The sequence below is a fragment of the Barbus barbus genome, assembly GCF_936440315.1.
Source record: "Barbus barbus genome assembly, chromosome: 31".
Classification (NCBI taxonomy): domain Eukaryota; kingdom Metazoa; phylum Chordata; class Actinopteri; order Cypriniformes; family Cyprinidae; genus Barbus; species Barbus barbus.
In genome coordinates this window covers 25978004-25997386 of record NC_136759.1, presented here as the reverse complement: position 1 = coordinate 25997386, position 19383 = coordinate 25978004, and the positions used below count along the sequence as shown (strand labels likewise).

The window sequence follows — 19383 nt, the reverse complement described above, 5'->3', positions numbered from 1 at the left end:
GAACGCATCAGTCAGTTCATTTCCTGGTTCCTGAAAGAGGAAAATAAGGCCTGCTTCCCTCCTGAAGCAGTAAAAGCGGTTTGTCAAAAGCATCAGCTGTACAGACCCACGGAAAAAAGTAAAGATGCAGACATACCTCTTGTCCTGGAGTGTCTAGCCATCGATGCCAGTGCCATCCCCATTGAATTCTCCCAAGCTGAGTTTCTTCCTGGGTCAAGTACCCTTCCCAGGATGTCACAGCAAGACTGGGCTGCAGAATAAGCAAATGATCCGGTCATTAGTAGAGTGACTCACCTCTTGAATGCCGGAAAACGTCTCTCTTACCGCATCAAACAGCAAGAACCCCGAGAAGTCCAACTCATGCTTCGTCTGATGGACCAACTAGTAGTCATTGATGGAGTCCTGTACCGAAAGCGTATGAATACAGGAGAGCCCCTTTATCAGCTAGTCCTACCTCAGAAGTATAGAGAAGTTGCCTTAGAAGCTTTGCATGACTCAGTGGGTCACATGGGAGTGGAACGGACTTTGGACTTAGTTCGTACACGTTTCTACTGGCCCACGATGTCCTTGGATGTCGAAAACAAGATTAGTACCTGTGAGAGGTGTATCAGAAGGAAGGCAAAAGCAGAAACGGCATTTCCCCTTGTTAACATCGAGACCAGCCGACCTTTAGAATTAGTCTGCACGGACTACCTCTCTCTTGAGCCAGATGATAAAGGTACTAAGAATATTTTAGTCATCACTGATCATTTTACAGAGTATGCTGTAGCCATTCCCACAGCTGATCAGAAGGCAAGAACAGTTGCTAAAGCACTTTGGAATAACTTCTTCATTCACTGTAGCATACCAGAACGCCTACACAGTGATCAGGGGTGAGACTTTGAGTCCGCTGTGATCAAAGACCTTTGTCTACTCCTGAGTATAAAGAAGACTAGGACCACTCCTTACCATCCACGTGGGAATCCCGTGGAACGGTTCAATCGAACTCTTCTCCAAATGCTCGGAACCCTTCAAGAAGAAGACAAGATCAAATGGTGTGATCATGTGCAGCATCTGGTACATGCCTATAACTGCACGAAAAATGACACCACTGGTTTTTCTCCTTACCAGTTAATGTTTGGAAGACAGCCAAGCCTTCCAATAGATGTAGCTTTTGGTATTAAGCCTGAAGGAAAAAAGAGAGTTAGTCATGCAGAGTATGTTAAAAAGCTTCAAGAGAGTCTTCAGGAAAGCTACAAGATTGCTGTGGAATGCAGTAAGAAGACAGCTCTCCGAAATAAGCAACGATATGATCTGAAGGTGAGAGAATCCACCTTACAAGCTGGAGACCGTGTTCTCGTCAAAAATGTTGGCGTAAGAGGAAAGCATAAGATAGCAGACCGATGGAGCAAGACCATCTACCAAGTGGTCAAGCAAATAACCGATTCTCCAGTCTATGTTGTAAAACCTCTTACCACAGATGGACCTGAAAGAACCCTCCATCGAGATCTCCTCTTGCCCTGTGGTTTCTTAACCCCTGCCGATTCCATTGATGAAGACAACAGGGTGGAGAGAAAGGGAAGAACAACTTGTCCGAGGCAATCACAAACTGTTCCGGGAGATGTTGATGAACCGATGTATAACGATGATGGAGAACCAGATTTCTACTTCCCACGAATCATGCAGGATAAGTCATACCCTACCATAACGATTGTTAAGAATGTGCCTTACCCAAAGGGAGTTGAAGGAAATTCTTGTGAGACAGCACTGAATCCAAATGCACAACCCTTTGAGCCTTCTGGGGGTGAGGAAAATTCCGACGTCCAATTTGAGTATGTGCAAGCTGATGAGGAAAACCCAAAGGAAGTAGTAGAATCGTCAGCTGAAAGGGAAGAAACACACTTACCTGAGAACACCTTGGAGACAGAGAACCCCCTAGAGAATGGGGGAAACTCACCTGTCAAGGAACTGGATTCAGAGGCCGCTGAGGTCAACAATGTTGAGTCTACTGAGGAGTTAATAAAGCATAGAACGGAGTCTGAGGGGAAAAGAGATGGAATGAGAAAAGAGGATAATGACCTGTTGACTGAGGATGATGTTGAAAGGAATGAACATACCCCTGTGCATGAAGTACCAGAGCCAGAGCTCAGACGTTCAACAAGAATAAGGGAACAACCTGACAGACTAATATACAAATCATTAGGAAGCCCCTTAATGTTAGTCATGCAGTCCCTGTTAAATGGTTTAAACAAAGCTTTCACACAAGCCCTTGAGTCAGATGAATTCCCTGATGTTAGAATGCTGACTCCTGATAGATCAATGATTTTGTAGGTACACTGCATGCAGAGCATATCCTAACTTCATTCTCCACTCCCTTTAGCTGTATGTCAGTAAGAATCTCTTGGTGCAACTCTATGATTTGCCACTAGAGGGCGGTTAGTGCTGTGGCATACATGTTGAATCAATTGAGTCTAGTTCAGACGAAGAAGCCTGCTGGAAACGCACAAGAGTGTTAATTATAGCTCAAGTTCAACTTCATCCTGTCGAAACCAGTCTTTTGATTACTACTTTTCCTTGTGAGAACTCTGTTTTTTTTTACGCTAATTCTGCTTGAGTGATCGTCTGAATGGCGAGCCAGAGCCGTGATTCTGCGCGGATCCGCTGAAGTTTACACCTAAGCTGAGATCTCCTACACACATACACACAACCAAATAACAAATAATAGCAAATAACATAAAATGGCCTTTACACACACTGACATTCGAGGATTTAACATACATACAAAGGAGCCGAAGGATTAGAGACACTTTCTTTTCTTTTTCTTTTTTCCCTTTATTCCTGGACTTCATAAACATTTGGACTCAAATCCTAAACCATCTTTTCACTTCATTTACGGATGTTGAATGGGAACCAGAAAAATTTAATATTCCTTCAACCTGGGACAATTGTTCAAAATATTGTTTCATGCGTTTGTATTAAAAGTGCCGGCTGTTAATTCATTTACTATAAGTGGCCCAAAGAGTCATTATTAAATCCTCCCAGAGTCGAACCTAGGCCTATTGTAAAATCTATCAAGTGTACAGAATACACAGAATACTTATTCTGTTGCCCCGTGTTACATTTGCATAATCACTAAAACAATAACATGACCAATGATTTTCGGATTTTAAACGACAACTTTACTGACACCAGTTTAATAGCATGTTCAAATATCTCATGTAAATTTCCAAATAAAGCATTGAAAAAGTTTCATAAAAAGGTAAACCTCGCATTTCAGCCTTTAAATAAAGAAAACGGTTAAAAACGGTTTTATCTGCGCCATAAATAATTTTAGATACCATATCTGAATTGTTTAAATGTGTAGAATCCACATAAGCTTGTTTTTCATCAACCGGTGTTCTGACGATTTGTGCTACCTCCCATTAAAAAACAGGTAGCACAAATCAACAGGGAAAAATGCTACCTATCAGATTGTGCTACCAGTATCTTATTCATGTGGTTTGAGGCTTTTTTAAATGTCCATACCTGCCCCTACCCTAAACCTACCCTTACCCTAAACTTAACCTTAAAACAATGCAAATATATATTATTGGTAGCACAATCTGATAGGTAGCATGTTTCGTAGGTAAACCGGTCAAAATTTACAGCAGGGCATGCAAATTCGGTCCGTTTTTAGCCAGATAGAAACCGCACACAGGCTGAATGTAAATGTAAGTCTCTGTAAATCCACTCACTGACACTAGGTGGCGCTTATGGAAAACTCCACGAACAAAGCAGTTTTGCGATTAAAAACAATTCCTTTAGGTATAATACGGAGCGAAGATGAAAATAAAATGCCATCGAATCGTTTCTGAAGACAGTCAGAACCTTCAGAGGTACATTCATATAAATAATTCTCTTAGCACTCTTTTAAAACCTCTCAGCTTTTCCGCGCTATTGTTACTCTAATGGACACTACTCTGCTGCTGTGCTGCACTGTTACTGAAAACTCTGCTTTATGCTGGACAGTATTTATTTATCGTGAGTTGTTCAGATCGCGGTAATCGAATATGGTTTTAATGATAAATAAAATATGAAGCGGTAATACTAACCGTGGGGAATTTTATCATGATTTTTCGTCAAACCGGTAGTCGTTACATCCCTAAGTGACAGATCCTGAAGATCCAGTTTCTACAAAACCCAACATCTATGAAAGAGCTGCAACTGCAAAAACTCCCCTAAACACCCAAAATTATTTAGGACATTGCTTTTCATTCACTTGTCAAATAACCACACAACACATATTTATTTTTTTGTAAACCGAACCGAAACTCTCCTTTTATTTAATCAAAGTGAAATGCCTGCAAACGCTTACAAAATTATTTTCTTCTGCAGCATTAAAACCATTTCAAACTCTAAGCTAGTCATGACTTTAAAAACGTTCTAGAAACCGAAACATTTCATCATGACTTTGCAGTATGACCCTCCCTGGAAAGGCACTGAAGGAGTGTTAGCAACATATGAGCAGAAACCGAAAAAGACAACGGAAATCTTCTACAGGACGTCCTTTAGTAGCAGCGCAGCACCTAACAAGAGTTTCAAGTCTGAAGGCCGAGTAAGAAACCAGATAAAAGCAGCAGAGCAACCTTCAGCTGCTCAGGTTGGGGAACATCTCAGTAAGGGTGGTCTGCTTCGCCCCCTTCTTCAAAGCAGGCAGGACAGTTGTAGAAAACGACACAGGGGTCGTTCCTACTGTTCCAGACAGTCTCTTTTCGGTTTTCTCGCTGTCCCTGCGTCCCGCGCTGTTCCTCGCAGTCGCCCGTGCATTGACGCTCTTTCTGGTGTTTTCCTCCTCATCTGGGTTTGTGCTTGTGGAAGGCGGAGTGGGCTTTTGCCGGAGCTGATAGCTGTCGGCTGAACCCTTCCTGCGGTCCACAGAGTTTTCACGGTCCAGCTCCTTCTGGAGTCGCGTGGCCAGTCTGCGGTCCTCCTCCTCTTGCTGCCAGCGGCTCCGTAAGGCTTCCTCGTGCCATGCCACTTCAGTCAGGAACGCGCTGTCGGCTGAAGGGGACTCACAGGGCCTTTTAGTGAGCAGATCTGCTTCAGTCTGAAGCTCCACCTCTGAACTCTTCCTTTTCAGTGAGCTGCTGTTCGGACTGTTAAAAGCAAAAGTGTGTTCTGAGCAGCTGGAGCTGGAGGGTTTCCCGCTGTAGTCCTGCACAGGTGTGCTCAGTTTGCTTGTGTCCTCCACAGACTGTGCTGGGAGGGGTTTTGGAGGGCTCAGAATGTTCTCCTGAAAAACAGGAACACTTATAAACTTGTTTTGAAACTGGAAATTGTCCAGAAAGTATTTTATCTTCAACTAAACATGCATGAACTTTGCACATACACTATTCATTCAAAAGCGTGTTATTTTTTTTTTTTTATTCGGCAAGGATGCATTAAGTTGATAAACAGTGACATTTATAAAAACATTTATAATGTTATAAATTATTTCCGTTTCAGTTCTTTTGAAATAAATGACATTTAAAAGAGAAAACGGTTATTTTAAATTGTAATAAATATACCACAATATTGTTTTTTACTGTATTTTTGATTAAATGAATGAAGCCTTGGTGAGCAGAAGAGACGTCTCAATGTAAACACAAGTTTACGAGTTTGTTCCCAACAGTTATTTTTGTTTTTACATTTTTAGGTCTATTAGGCCTATTTTTTACATGAATGCATTTTAGAGCAAAACTAATTTTAGTTTGGTACAAAAATGAATGTAATGTAATTTTACTTTTATCCTTTTCTCCTGTAAACATGTGTTGTTTCCCTTACATAATATAAAATCAATGTCTTTCTTACAAGAACACAAACAAACAAGAAAATCCTCACTAAAACACTCAGTTTACATAAGATATATCAAACAAATAAATAAGACATACATATATTCAAATACAATACAGCTACTGTTCCTCATGTAGTCACTAAGTTATTGAGTATTTTTCTTTTATAACTGAGTGATTCTTCTATGAATTCATTTGCAATCAAAGTCAAAGCATAAAGAGATCACCTTATTAGCCGTCAGAGAGGAGTCTGGGCTGCTATCAGAACTGCTCGGCTGTTTATGAGGCACTGGACGCAAAAACCTGACATATAAGACAAAGAGCATTAAAAAACCTCTTTCAGTATGTTCAACAACAGCCAGGTCCGAAAGGATGACGAGTTACATTACTGATATACTGGGGCTCTATAGCAGCTACTCACTTCTCAATATCGCCCATGTTTGGTTTGGTCTTCTTCGCTGGTGTATTATCAGTAGGTTTGGCGGTCCGTGATGTTTCAGAGATCGGTCCTGAATTCTGCACAAACAACACAAAACAGCATTACATCCTCTCTGATTACTGACAGGTTTGCGAAGGAAACTACAACTGCAGCAGCATTTTAACATTTAATGTCATGACTTTATGAATTTAGGACTTTCTGCTCCAATTTAAGACTTTTTTTAGGTCTCAATCGGTGGAAGGGCGTGTCTTGTAATGATAGAGCTCAAATTGAGTATACAGGACGGATATTAGCAGATCTACTATAGATAGAGAGAACTGGAAGATTAAAAAAAAGAAAAAGGAGGGAAATATCGGAGGAACAAACCATTAAAAAGAAGGGTTATGATCAGGAAAGAGGTAGGACCCACGTAAATACCAGAGCAGCTTTCCAGCGGTGGAGAGAACTCCAGGAGCAGGAAGGGCTCGAATCGGACGCAGTTTCTTCTTGTTGGGTGTCAGATTTTATTGGTGTTTTGACATGTTCTTAAAGATAATGATGAGAAAGCTCACCAGCTCTTGGCTCAGCAGTCTGGCCAGTTTCTCATCATTCTCCAGCTGCTGCTCCTCCCGCCTCCTCCTCTCCTCTGCCATACGCTCCTCCTCCTCAGCCAGGAGGCGCTGGATGTACTCCTCACTGGCCCGCCTCTCGGCTTCCTCTAGAGCTCGCTTCTCCTCCACCAGCTGTTCAAAACCGGAAATGAGATCATTCATGACCCTTCACAACAACACAACATGAATCACAAATTATGATTTTATTCACTCTGATTGATAATGTGCATACAATATACAAAAAATAAAAATTAAAGGATTTTAGCAAAATAAAAATGTATTTAAAATAATAGGAAATTAGTCTTCAATTGTACACCACTGTTCAAAGGTTTGGGGTCAGTTTTAGTTTCAGATCAGAAATTAATACTTTATTTAGCAAGGATGCATTAAATTGAGCAAAAGTCATAGTAAAGATATTTATAATCTTACAACAGATTTATATTTTCAATAAATGCTGTTCCTTTGAATTTTCTATTCAAAGAATCCTGAAAATTTAAATGCATCACAGTCTCCACAAAAAGCAGCACAATTGTTTTTTAACATTGATAATAATCAGAAATATCAGCATTTTATACTGATTTCTGAAGGATCATGTGACACTGAAGACTGGAGTAATGATGCTGAAAATACAGCTTTGATCACAGGAATTACATTTTAAAATACATTCAAACTGAAATCATAATATTTCACAATATTGTTTTACAGTATTTTCAATCAAATAAATGCATCCTTGCATAAGAGACTTCTTTCACAAACATTACACAATCTTACAGACACTAAACCTTTAAATGGCATGATTTCAGATTTCCTCTCTAATCTCAAAAGACCATGTATTGAAATAAAGTTTCCATAACTGAAATACTATAAATGGAAATATATTTATTCAGGATTCTTTAAAATGTACAACAGCAAAACACAAACAAATCAGCAGCCATATCACCCTGTAGCCCAAGACTGGTTGCCTACTGAAGCTAAGCAGAGTTGAGCCTGGTCAGTACCTGGATGGGAGACCTGGGAAAACTAGGTTGCTGCTGGAAGAGGTGTTAGTGAGGCCAGCAGGGGGTGCTCACCCTGCGGTCTGGGTGGGCCCTAGCGCCCCAGTATAGTGATGGGGACACTATACTGTAAAAAGCACCGTCCTTCGGATGAGACGTTAAACCGAGGTCCTAACTCTCTGTGGTCATAAAAAATCCCAGGATGTCCTTCGAAAAAGAGTAGGGTTGTAACCCCGGCATCCTGGCCAAATTTGCCCATTGGCCTCTGACCATCATGGTCTCCTAATCATCCCCATATCTACTGATTGGCTTCATCACTGTCTCCTCTCCACCAATAAGCTGGTGTGTGGTGGGCGTTCTGGCGCACTATGGCTGCCGTCGCATCATCCAGGTGGATGCTGCACATTGGTGGTGGACGAGGAGATACCCCCCTTACTATGTAAAGCGCTTTGAGTGCCTAGAAAAGCGCTATATAAATGTAACGAATTATTATTAAATAAAAACAATAAAAAAATAATAAAAAAAGTCCATAATAATATTAAATTAAAGTATTTAACTGCAATTATCTGCACATCTAACTATAAATGATATGTGTGAAAAAAAAAAAAAAAAAAAAAAAATCAAATTAAAAGACAAAATGAACCAAAGAGCCAAAAATGATTTCCGATCTTTCAAAACGCCCCACAGCAGCACAGTTTGCATGCAGCATTATGCAGGACTGGACACACAAACAAAAACTATTGTGTTGTTAGCAGTACAATAATACGGCCCATGTGTACTCTGTAATAATGTGCATTCAGGGAGGTGCAACTGCCATTTCATCAGATAAAAACGCTTTTTAACCAGCCTGAATCTCTCACCTTACTGATCTGATCCTCATACTCTTTCCTCAGCTCTCCTGGCTGACACACGCGAGGTCTCGGAACCGTTACTGGGAAAAAAGATTGCATAAGTAATTAAAATCAATGTAAAACGCATTCATATGAAACATAAAATGAGCACAATCCTGCTACCAGCATCATCGTCGTCCTCGATTCCCTGCACTCTCCGCTCACACTGAGTGGGAAAAGCATCCTGTACGCGTTTCCACAGCTCCATATTCACCAAGGTCTTGTTGCGGCTGTTGAGTCGTGCCCAAGTGGACACACGCTTTCGGCAAAGCGGACAGCACATGTTGGATTTGTCCACGGTTTCCAGAAAGCAGGGTTTGCAGAAGGTGTGCATGCAGGGCAAAGTGACGGGCTCCAGGAATATGTCCAGACAGACCGGACACAGGCAGTCTGAACGTTTAAGACCGCCGGAGCTTTCTTCAACCGGACCCGTGTCCAGTCCAGACACAGGTGGCATCCTGCGGCCCGTCTCTATCGTCAGTGTATGAGGTTTCTCTCTCTCAGGTTCAAGAGCAGCTGAAAGACAAAACAACAGCAATTATTACCTACAACAACCTAGAACTGTACTACATTAGATTCAGGGTTTGCATGGAGAAATATACACAACATGCAGAGTTTTGATGAGACTGCAAAAGTTAAACTCCAGCATTAGATGCATTCATTCAAATTAAATTACCACATATGAACTGCTTATTCATATCAACAAATCAGTAACTGCAATCCTGCACATCAAGTAGTTAACTAACTATTCTTTTAAAAAGGTAATACTTTTATTTATTAAAACATGCACAGCAACGAATGAAGTCAAACTGGTTTTGAGAGTTTTGTTTACATCATGCACAATTTATATATGCCATTAACCTGTGCGAGTTATACCATAAGACGTCCAGAAATGCTTATTTTATAAGCCTTTTCAATTCAAATACATTGTCAGATTGCGTCCAAATGAACTGATTATTTGACAAAGTTCTTATGCTAACTTACAGCTGGAGGCTAGCGAACTAGCAACTTTGTGGAAGAGAGAGTAACACTGACGTAAACCTTTCATTATTCAAAGCAAATAACGCCTTTGTTGTTAAAATGGTCTATTAATGTGAGTATCAATCAGTGAATAAAAGTATTACAAATTCACACTTACTTGTTTATTTCCAGACCCCAAAATCCCGGGAAAGTTTGCGCCCTCCTCCTCGCGCATGTGAAGCCCTGAGCGCCAATGACAGAACTGCCTTTCAAAATAAAAGTCACTCGGTTTTACTGTGGACTGCATGGAAGCCCGTTTCCGCCAATGACAGAACTGCTTCTTCTTCGTCTTCTTCTTCAGTTTATTGGCGGTTGGCAAACTAACTTATAGTGCATTTTCGACACCTACTGAGATGGAGTGTGGAGCAACAATGAAGAGTATAGTAACAAGATAAATATATATATATATATATATATATATATATTCAAATTATTTTAATTAAATTTGTGACCTTTACAGATTCTAATAATAACTTGAAAACTTGTGAAGAATTACTCAATAAATTCTGAATTGATAACCCACTTAAACCTATATCCTTAATTTGATTTTCTACTTTTAACCTTTCATTTCTATGTCTGGTGCATTCTAACAGAACATGCTCTACTGTCTCTGGTTTTTTACCATTATTACATAAACCTGACTCATGTTTCCCTATAACTTTTAAAGAATGATTAAGAGCCGCATGACCTATAATACGGAGACGAGAAATAACCACATCTTCCCTCCCACAGACCACTCTCTTATGACCTATTCTCTTTCAATTCTGTACAAGTGTCCTCCCTTTCCCTCCTTATCCCATCTCTATTGCCAGTAGCCTTTAATTACTCTTTTAATTATTCCTTTAACCTCAAATTTGCTTAAAGGAATATTATTTCAGTATTTTTTTAATGTCTTCTTAGCTAAAATATCTGCTTTTTTGTTTCCTTCCACCCCAACATGAGCCGGGACTCAAACAAAATAAACATTTTCCTTTGATTTTGAAAACTATTTAATAAGTGAAGGTTTTCTATCAGAATATCTTCTCTTGAAGTTGATTTGCCATACATAATACTAATAACACTGAATATGAATCTGAACATATTACCACATTTTTATGATTCAAGTTCTCTACCCACTGAACTGCTAACATAATCGCAGTCATGTCTGCTGTATAAACTGACAAATGATCTGAAATCCTTTTACTTATTGTATCATTTAACTCTGGAATAACAACAGCTGATGCTATTCGATTCGACACTGGATCTTTTGATCCATCTGTATATATATTTTAAACAATGATTATACTCCATGTCCAAATATTGTCTCACTGCCAACTGGACATATATTTTTGTTTTTCCAAAATTATGTTTTTCAACTGAAGGTCAACTACTGGTGTCATATATAACCATGTAGGGTCAGTAGGTACTACTATCGTTGGACTTACATCAACTTCATTTATTCCCATATCTCTGTGCCTCCCTCCATAGCTTTCCACCCTTGAATATTCTTACTCCCAACATTTTTCCATGACTTGTTTAACTGGATGCTTTTCTCCATGACCTTTAATTGAAATCCAATACACCATTCTTAACTGCATTCCTCTAAATTCTAATGGCATTTCCCCTATTTCTACTCGTAAAGATGCCACTGGAGATGTCCTAAATCCACCACAACAAATTCTTAATGCCTGAGATTGTATAATATCTATTCCCTCAAATACATTGCTGCTGAACAATATACCAAACTACCATAATCTATTGTTGATCTTATCAAAGCACAGTATACTCTCCAAAGAGATAATCGACTAGCTACGCATTCTGTTCCAGCCAAACATCTTAATATATTTATGCCCTTCTCACATTTGTCAATTATTTTTTGAATATGAATTCCAAATGTCAACTTAGAGTCCATCCATATCCCCAAATATCGAACCACATTAACCTGCTTTAATTTCTGGTTATATATTTTTAAAGTAACTTTCGGATTTTGTTTCTTTCTAGCAAAACATATTTCTTGAGTCCCCAACAGTTTGCCCATGTCTCTACTTCATCTATAGCCTCCTGGACCTTCTTCTTTACATGATTTACATTTCTTCCTCTCTTCCATAACTCTCCATCATCTGCATAAATTGCTCTATTTATTCCGGGTTGAATTTTATCAAACACATCACTCATCATTATATTAAAAAGTATTGGGCTTGAGACACTTCCTTGTGGGGTTCCATTGTTTGTTAAATATTTTTTTGAATATGATTTTCCCACCCTAACTTGAATAGTCCTATCCTTTAAAAAACTCATAATCCAGTTATATAATCTACCATTTATTCTTCCTTCCACATCATATCGTATGCCTTCTCAACATCGAAAAATACCCCAACTACTACTTCTTTATTTACTAACGCTTTTCTAATATCATTTTCAAGACGTATCAATGAAGCTATAGTACTTCTACCTTTCCTAAAACCATTTTGATAACTATTTAGCAATCCTTTACTTTCCAGCACATATGTCAGTCGATTCAATACCATCCTTTCCATTAACTTACATAAGTTTGAAGTAAGGCTATAGGTCTATAATTCAAAGAATCTGATTGGTCTTTTCCAGGTTTTGCTATCGGTATGATAATTGCATGTTTCCATACAGTTGGTAACTTTCCTTCTTTCCATATCTTGTTAAATAGGCTTAATATAACATTTAAAAGAATTATATGAGAGATGTTTAATCATTTCATAACAAATTTCATCCTTCCCAGGTGATGTATATCTTACACTCATTAAAGCTGGTTTAAAATTGAAAATTGTACATTAATATAACCTTCAACATTGTCCTTCCTCTCTAACAATTTTGGATATTTCCTCAAATTCTGCTCTCTGCAATTCTTAATTTCATTAGAAATATTTCCATTACTATGCACCTTTACAAATGATTTTGCTAAAACGTCTGCTTTTTCACCATCAGCAACATATAATTTCCCTTCACTAACTAATCCTGGAATGTTATTACACCTCTGGATCCCACCCATCTTCCCAATCATTCCCCATACTTCTGATATTTCAATTTGACCTCCAATTTTGTCACAAAATTCTCTCCAATGTTTCCTTTTTGCTGTTCTAACCCCTTTCCGCACATTAGCCTGAGCTCTTTTGTATAAAATATATTAATCAAATGAAAGTCACTTTCCTTATAATCTGTTTCTCATTTTAATCGCCAAACTACATTCCTCTGACCACCATGATACCGCTTACTTTTTCCTATTACTTCTTCTGCAGTTGTATTCAAAATTTCACTAATTTGATAATTTAACTCATCCACATTCTCTATTGACCCCATTAATATCTTAAATCTATCCTCACAAATATCTTTAAATTTGTCCCAATCTGCTGAGTTGAATTTCCATCTTGGAATAATGTCAATATTAATATTCATCAAATTAAATATAAAATCTGCCAAATCAATCCAAAACTTGTTTACGACATTACAGTCAAAAAATAAATGAGTCAGTATCTCTTTCTCATTATTACAAAAACAGCATATATCATCAATATCAGAGAATCTTGATATTAAAGATTTAGAAGGTATGAAGGTTTTAAATAGTATGAAGAATTTTGAAGTGTATTTCTTTTATTTTATTATTAATACAATATTTAAAAGGAATTAACCAAGCTCTTCTCCAGTCAATATTCTCAATCTTAGAGTTCCAGAAAAAATTCCCTCTAGGAGAAGATTTATAGGAGATTTATATTACAAATCCTTTCCTTCTGATTTGTAATATAATTTCTTACTTGTAAGTATCGGAAGAAATCACTTGATGATAACATCATTTTTTCTTTAAGATCAGAGAATGAGTGCAGTGTACTTCCATTAAATAACTGACCAATTATTATACTTATTGAAAGTAGCATCCCACCTAGAGGGTAAAAACTCAGGGTTATCTGCTATGGACATAGCTCTTGATAAGGTTGCCACTCCTGTCAGTTTTTTTTTTAACTGTTGTCCAAACTCTCAAAGTTTGCTTAACCCAGACATTTTTTTATTTTCATCTTTTTCTGAGATTGGGGTGTCATAAAGGCTAATGCTGACAAAGGAGCATTTGGTACAGAGCCCTGTTCCATGCTAACCCATCCTTTTTCAGCATCATTGTTAATCCAAGCCACTATTGCTGTAAACTGAGCAGCCCAGTAATAATATCTTTGCAACCCTCACTTATCTTTTCCTACAGTTAACATCTTTAGTTTTATTCTGGGTCATCTGTTCTGCCAAATCAATTTTGATATGAGTTTATCTAGCACATTAAATGTAGATGCTGGTAGGCTATCCATACAGGGAGGGTCTGAAATAAAAAGAGCAATCTAAGTAGAATATTCATTCTCACTGTCTCAATCCTGCCAAAGAATGAAAGTGGTAACACCTCCCACCTTAGTATATCCTTTTTAATTGTGTGGATTAACTTGTCATAGTTTGCCTGATACAGCTGTGAAACTTTAGGTGTGTAGCAAATTAGCTCAAAGTAAGATGAACATAATTTATCATAACGGGTTGTTATCAATTATATATTCATCTTCAGGAATTAACTGTATAGTAGCATTAACAGTACAATGAAATGATTTGTTCGTCCGCAGTACGGACAGTTTCAATCGTCTATTGACTCTAAGGAAAATTATTTCTCTGGTCACTGAGAATAATCTCCTTCTTAACACATCGCTCATAGAGCATGTAACAAAACCGGAACGTTAAAGTGACCTCGTTCTGTGAGCTGCAGACACAGACGACCAAGTGTGAATACATATGGATGTTTATTAAACTACACTACAGGGGTACATGTAACATTGAACTAAACACAACATACATACATTAAACACAGATGCCAACGCAAGGAAGGCATGGAGAGAGAGAGAGAGAGAGAGTGCGCAAGGGAGAGGAAGAGAGCATAATGGCAGGAGTTGTACATCAGCTGACGATGAGCGTGATTTTGCCAAGTAGGATGTGATCCTGGATTAACACCCTTTGTTGGTCCTGGATCAACATTTCAATCAACCAATCACAACCCTCTGATGTCATCAGTGTGTGCCAACCACCCTATCACCAATCCATTTTTTAATCTTTTCCTCCTTTTTTCATGCAGACAGACCACAAAGAGGTAAGTTATTCTGTATATCTTCTTTTTTCAGCTTTCTTCCTACTCAAAATGTAATATTATAAGCGTATTACATTTAAAAAAATACATGAAATTGAATACGAGTGTAATGCTACACTGAACAACTGCATTCAATAGATGTGTGCAGTTTAGCTAATGTGCTAGTATTTCCCTCGCCTTTGTGACCAAAAGTAGCTGTTTTTGCGCAGTAAAATGAACGTAGGAGTGCATGCGTGAATAAAAAGTAAATTCATAGATTTTCTTTTTTTTTTTTTTTTACGGTCATAAAAAGCTTCAGGGTGTGGGAGGGGTAACCGCGATATGGCTTGTGATTAATACCTTTCAAAAGGCTGTGATTTAATTAAATATGAGCCCTGTTTCATAGTAACCTAAGAACGTTGCGCTATTACCCGGTCTACAAGTTCGCCGTTTCATAGCCTTTTATGATCAGTTGTGAATAATGCCCAGCGATTGTTTATGATCTATATATTCAGATATCAAATGTTGATTAATTATTGCAATGCTAACTTTATGGACTTCATATTTTGAAAAATGTTTTAGATGGTTATGAGAGTGCATTATTTATATCCCTTTTGTGTTTGAATGAGCAGCTGGAAGTAGTAAAGACATTTCAAAATAAACGTTCCATGCTGGCATGTTGATCCTGGATCATCACAATAATTTCAATACAGTCTAAATTTACTAATGTTTATCCTGGACCATCATAATCAATACAGTCTAAATAATGTTGATCCAGGACCATCATAATCAATACAGTCTAAATTTACTAATGTTTATCCTGGACTGTCATAATCAATACAGTCTAAATTCAATAATGTTGATCCAGGACCGTCATAATCAATACAGTCTAAATTTACTAATGTTTATCCTGGACTGTCATAATCAATACAGTCTAAATTCAATAATGTTGATCTGGACCATCATAATCAATACAGTCTAAATTTACTAATGTTTATCCTGGACTGTCATAATCAATACAGTCTAAATAATGTTGATCCAGGACCATCATAATCAATACAGTCTAAATAATGTTGATCCAGGACCATCATAATCAATACAGTCTAAATTTACTAATGTTTATCCTGGACCATCATAATCAATACAGTCTAAATAATGTTGATCCAGGACCATCATAATCAATACAGTCTAAATAATGTTGATCCAGGACCGTCATAATCAATACAGTCTAAATTTACTAATGTTTATCCTGGACTGTCATAATCAATACAGTCTAAATTCAATAATGTTGATCTGGACCATCATAATCAATACAGTCTAAATTTACTAATGTTTATCCTGGACCATCATAATCAATACAGTCTAAATAATGTTGATCCAGGACCATCATAATCAATACAGTCTAAATAATGTTGATCCAGGACCATCATAATCAATACAGTCTAAATAATGTTGATCCAGGACCATCATAATCAATACAGTCTAAATTTACTAATGTTTATCCTGGACTGTCATAATCAATACAGTCTAAATTCAATAATGTTGATCCAGGACCGTCATAATCAATACAGTCTAAATTCAATAATGTTGATCCAGGACCGTCATAATCAATACAGTCTAAATTTACTAATGTTTATCCTGGACTGTCATAATCAATACAGTCTAAATTCAATAATGTTGATCCAGGACCGTCATAATCAATACAGTCTAAATTCAATAACGTTGATCTGGACCATCATAATCAATACAGTCTAAATAATGTTTATCCAGGACCGTCATAATCAATACAGTCTAAATTTACTAATGTTGATCTGGACCATCATAATCAATACAGTCTAAATAATGTTGATCCAGGACCATCATAATCAATACAGTCTAAATTTACTAATGTTGATCCTGGACCGTCATAATCAATACAGTCTAAATAATGTTGATCTGGACCATCATAATCAATACAGTCTAAATAATGTTTATCCAGGACCGTCATAATCAATACAGTCTAAATTTACTAATGTTGATCCTGGACCGTCATAATCAATACAGTCTAAATAATGTTGATCAAGGACCGTCATAATCAATACAGTCTAAATTCAATGATGTTGATCTGGACCATCATAATCAATACAGTCTAAATAATGTTGATCTGGACCATCATAATCAATACAGTCTAAATAATGTTGATCAAGGACCGTCATAATCAATACAGTCTAAATTCAATGATGTTGATCTGGACCATCATAATCAATACAGTCAACATTATTTAGACTGTATTGATTATGACGGTCCTGGATAAACATTATTTAGAATGTATTGATTATGATGGTCCTGGATCAACATTATTGAATTTAGACTGTATTGATTATGATGGTCCTGGATCAACATTATTTAGACTGTATTGATTATGATGGTCCTTGGTCAACATTATTGAATTTAGACTGTATTGATTATGATGGTCCTGGATCAACATTATTTAGACTGTATTGATTATGATGGTCCTGGATCAACATTATTTAGACTGTATTGATTATGACGGTCCTGGATCAACATTATTGAATTTAGACTGTATTGATTATGACGGTCCTTGATCAACATTATTTAGAATGTATTGATTATGATGGTCCTGGATCAACATTATTTAGACTGTATTGATTATGATGGTCCTGGATCAACATTATTTAGACTGTATTGATTATGACGGTCCTGGATCAACATTATTGAATTTAGACTGTATTGATTATGACGGTCCTTGATCAACATTATTTAGAATGTATTGATTATGATGGTCCTGGATCAACATTATTGAATTTAGACTGTATTGATTATGATGGTCCTGGATCAACATTATTTAGACTGTATTGATTATGATGGTCCTGGATCAACATTATTTAGACTGTATTGATTATGATGTTCCAGATCAACACTATTTAGACTGTATTGATTATGATGGTCCAGGATAAACATTAGTAAATTTAGACTGTATTGAAATTATTGTGATGATCCAGGATCAACATGCCAGCATGGAACGTTTATTTTGAAATGTCTTTACTACTTCCAGCTGCTCATTTAAACACAAAAGGGATATAAATAATGCACTCTCATAACCATCTAAAACATTTTTCAAAATATGAAGTCCATAAAGTTAGCATTGCAATAATTAATCAACATTTGATATCTGAATATATAGATCATAAACAATCGCTGGGCATTATTCACAACTGATCATAAAAGGCTATGAAACGGCGAACTTGTAGACCGGGTAATAGCGCAACGTTCTTAGGTTACTATGAAACAGGGCTCATATTTAATTAAATCACAGCCTTTTGAAAGGTATTAATCACAAGCCATATCGCGGTTATCCCTCCCCCACCCTGAAGTAAAAAAAATAAAAAATAATCTATGAATTTACTTTTTATTCGCGCATGCACTCCTACGTTCATTTTACTGCGCAAAAACAGCTACTTTTGGTCACAAAGGCGAGGGAAATACTAGCACATTAGCTAAACTGCACACATCTATTGAATGCAGTTGTTCAGTGTAGCATTACACTCGTATTCAATTTCATGTATTTTTTTAAATGTATTACGCTTATAATATTATATTTTGAGTAGGAAGAAAGCTGAAAAAAGAAGATATACAGAATAACTTACCTCTTTGTGGTCTGTCTGCATGAAAAAAGGAGGAAAAGATTAAAAAATGGATTGGTGATAGGGTGGTCGGCACACACTGATGACATCAGAGGGTTGTGATTGGTTGATTGAAATGTTGATCCAGGACCAACAAAGGTTGTTAATCCAGGATCACATCCTACTTGGCAAAATCACGCTCACCATCAGCTGACACAACCTGTTAGAACCATCAAAGAATTACATCACGTTAATCAAACTGTGGTCGAAGCCTAGAAGCACGTCTAAACATTATCAAGCGGTTGCTTGCACTGGTTTTTGCAATGCGTTTCTTAATTCTTGATGAATTCCTTTAGGAGCGAAAGCTTTGTCATTCCAGCCACGGGTTGATTGGTCCGAAGTTAAGTTGCCAAAGTAACTGAGCTCAAAGCTGCCATGAGCTCGGACTCCCCCGAAGGGGAGTCGTTAAGTTTCCACAGTGATGATGTCTCTAGTGCACCGAAGGTAAAAAGAGAAGAAGAAGAAGAGAGTCTTGTAACAGTTAAATGTTACTTATAGTGTTATTCTACTACCCACCATTAGGGGCACTATTGTTCCTTTTTGATTGAGCATAAATACAGGTAGGGAGTAGAAGAAGAGAGAGCTGTTTGGTAAGAGGAAAGCATGGCTTCCCTCTGGTAACCTTGCCTTTACTGATGTCCTGATTGGGAAACGTACCGTTTTATGCTCAATCAAAGTAAGGTTTTTTCTTACATTCAATGGTGGCTACATAAATTGTATTCCATTGTTGGTGAGGTTTATAATAATGCTTAATATTTTGTTTGTAGAAGGACTCCTTTTACCTACCCTCTTTTGTACCAATGGTCCACTTTCTACTTCATGGTACATGTTGGGACTAGAAAGGATAAATTTACCTGCATAATATCTCATTTGCCTTGGGTTACC

At 37.4% G+C, this 19383-nt stretch overlaps 1 protein-coding gene across 1 annotated transcript; it reads right to left on the bottom strand.

Moving 5' to 3' along the window:
• Positions 1-4272: 4272 nt before the first annotated feature.
• LOC306850943 (E3 ubiquitin-protein ligase rnf168-like) lies at positions 4273-10022 on the bottom strand. The gene is made up of 7 exons (XM_079386923.1): positions 9842-10022; positions 8827-9219; positions 8674-8744; positions 6780-6950; positions 6211-6305; positions 6017-6092; positions 4273-5251 (listed from the first exon to the last, which is right to left on the bottom strand). The coding sequence occupies exons 2-7, from the start codon at positions 9158-9160 to the stop codon at positions 4607-4609; spliced, it is 1392 nt and encodes a 463-aa protein (XP_079243049.1). The 5' UTR covers positions 9161-9219; positions 9842-10022; the 3' UTR covers positions 4273-4606.
• Between the last annotated feature and the right edge of the window lie 9361 nt (positions 10023-19383).

Excerpts from the sequence above, each read along its gene's own strand:
- LOC306850943 (XM_079386923.1), bottom strand. The coding sequence starts at position 9,160 with ATGCCACCTGTGTCTGGACTGGACACGGGTCCGGTTGAAGAAAGCTCC. Across the intron at positions 6,951-8,673 it reads ATGAGGATCAGATCAGTAAG|CTGGTGGAGGAGAAGCGAGC; the intron begins GTGAGAGATTCA and ends GGTTTTGAACAG. Across the intron at positions 5,252-6,016 it reads CCTCTCTGACGGCTAATAAG|GAGAACATTCTGAGCCCTCC; the intron begins GTGATCTCTTTA and ends CCTGTTTTTCAG.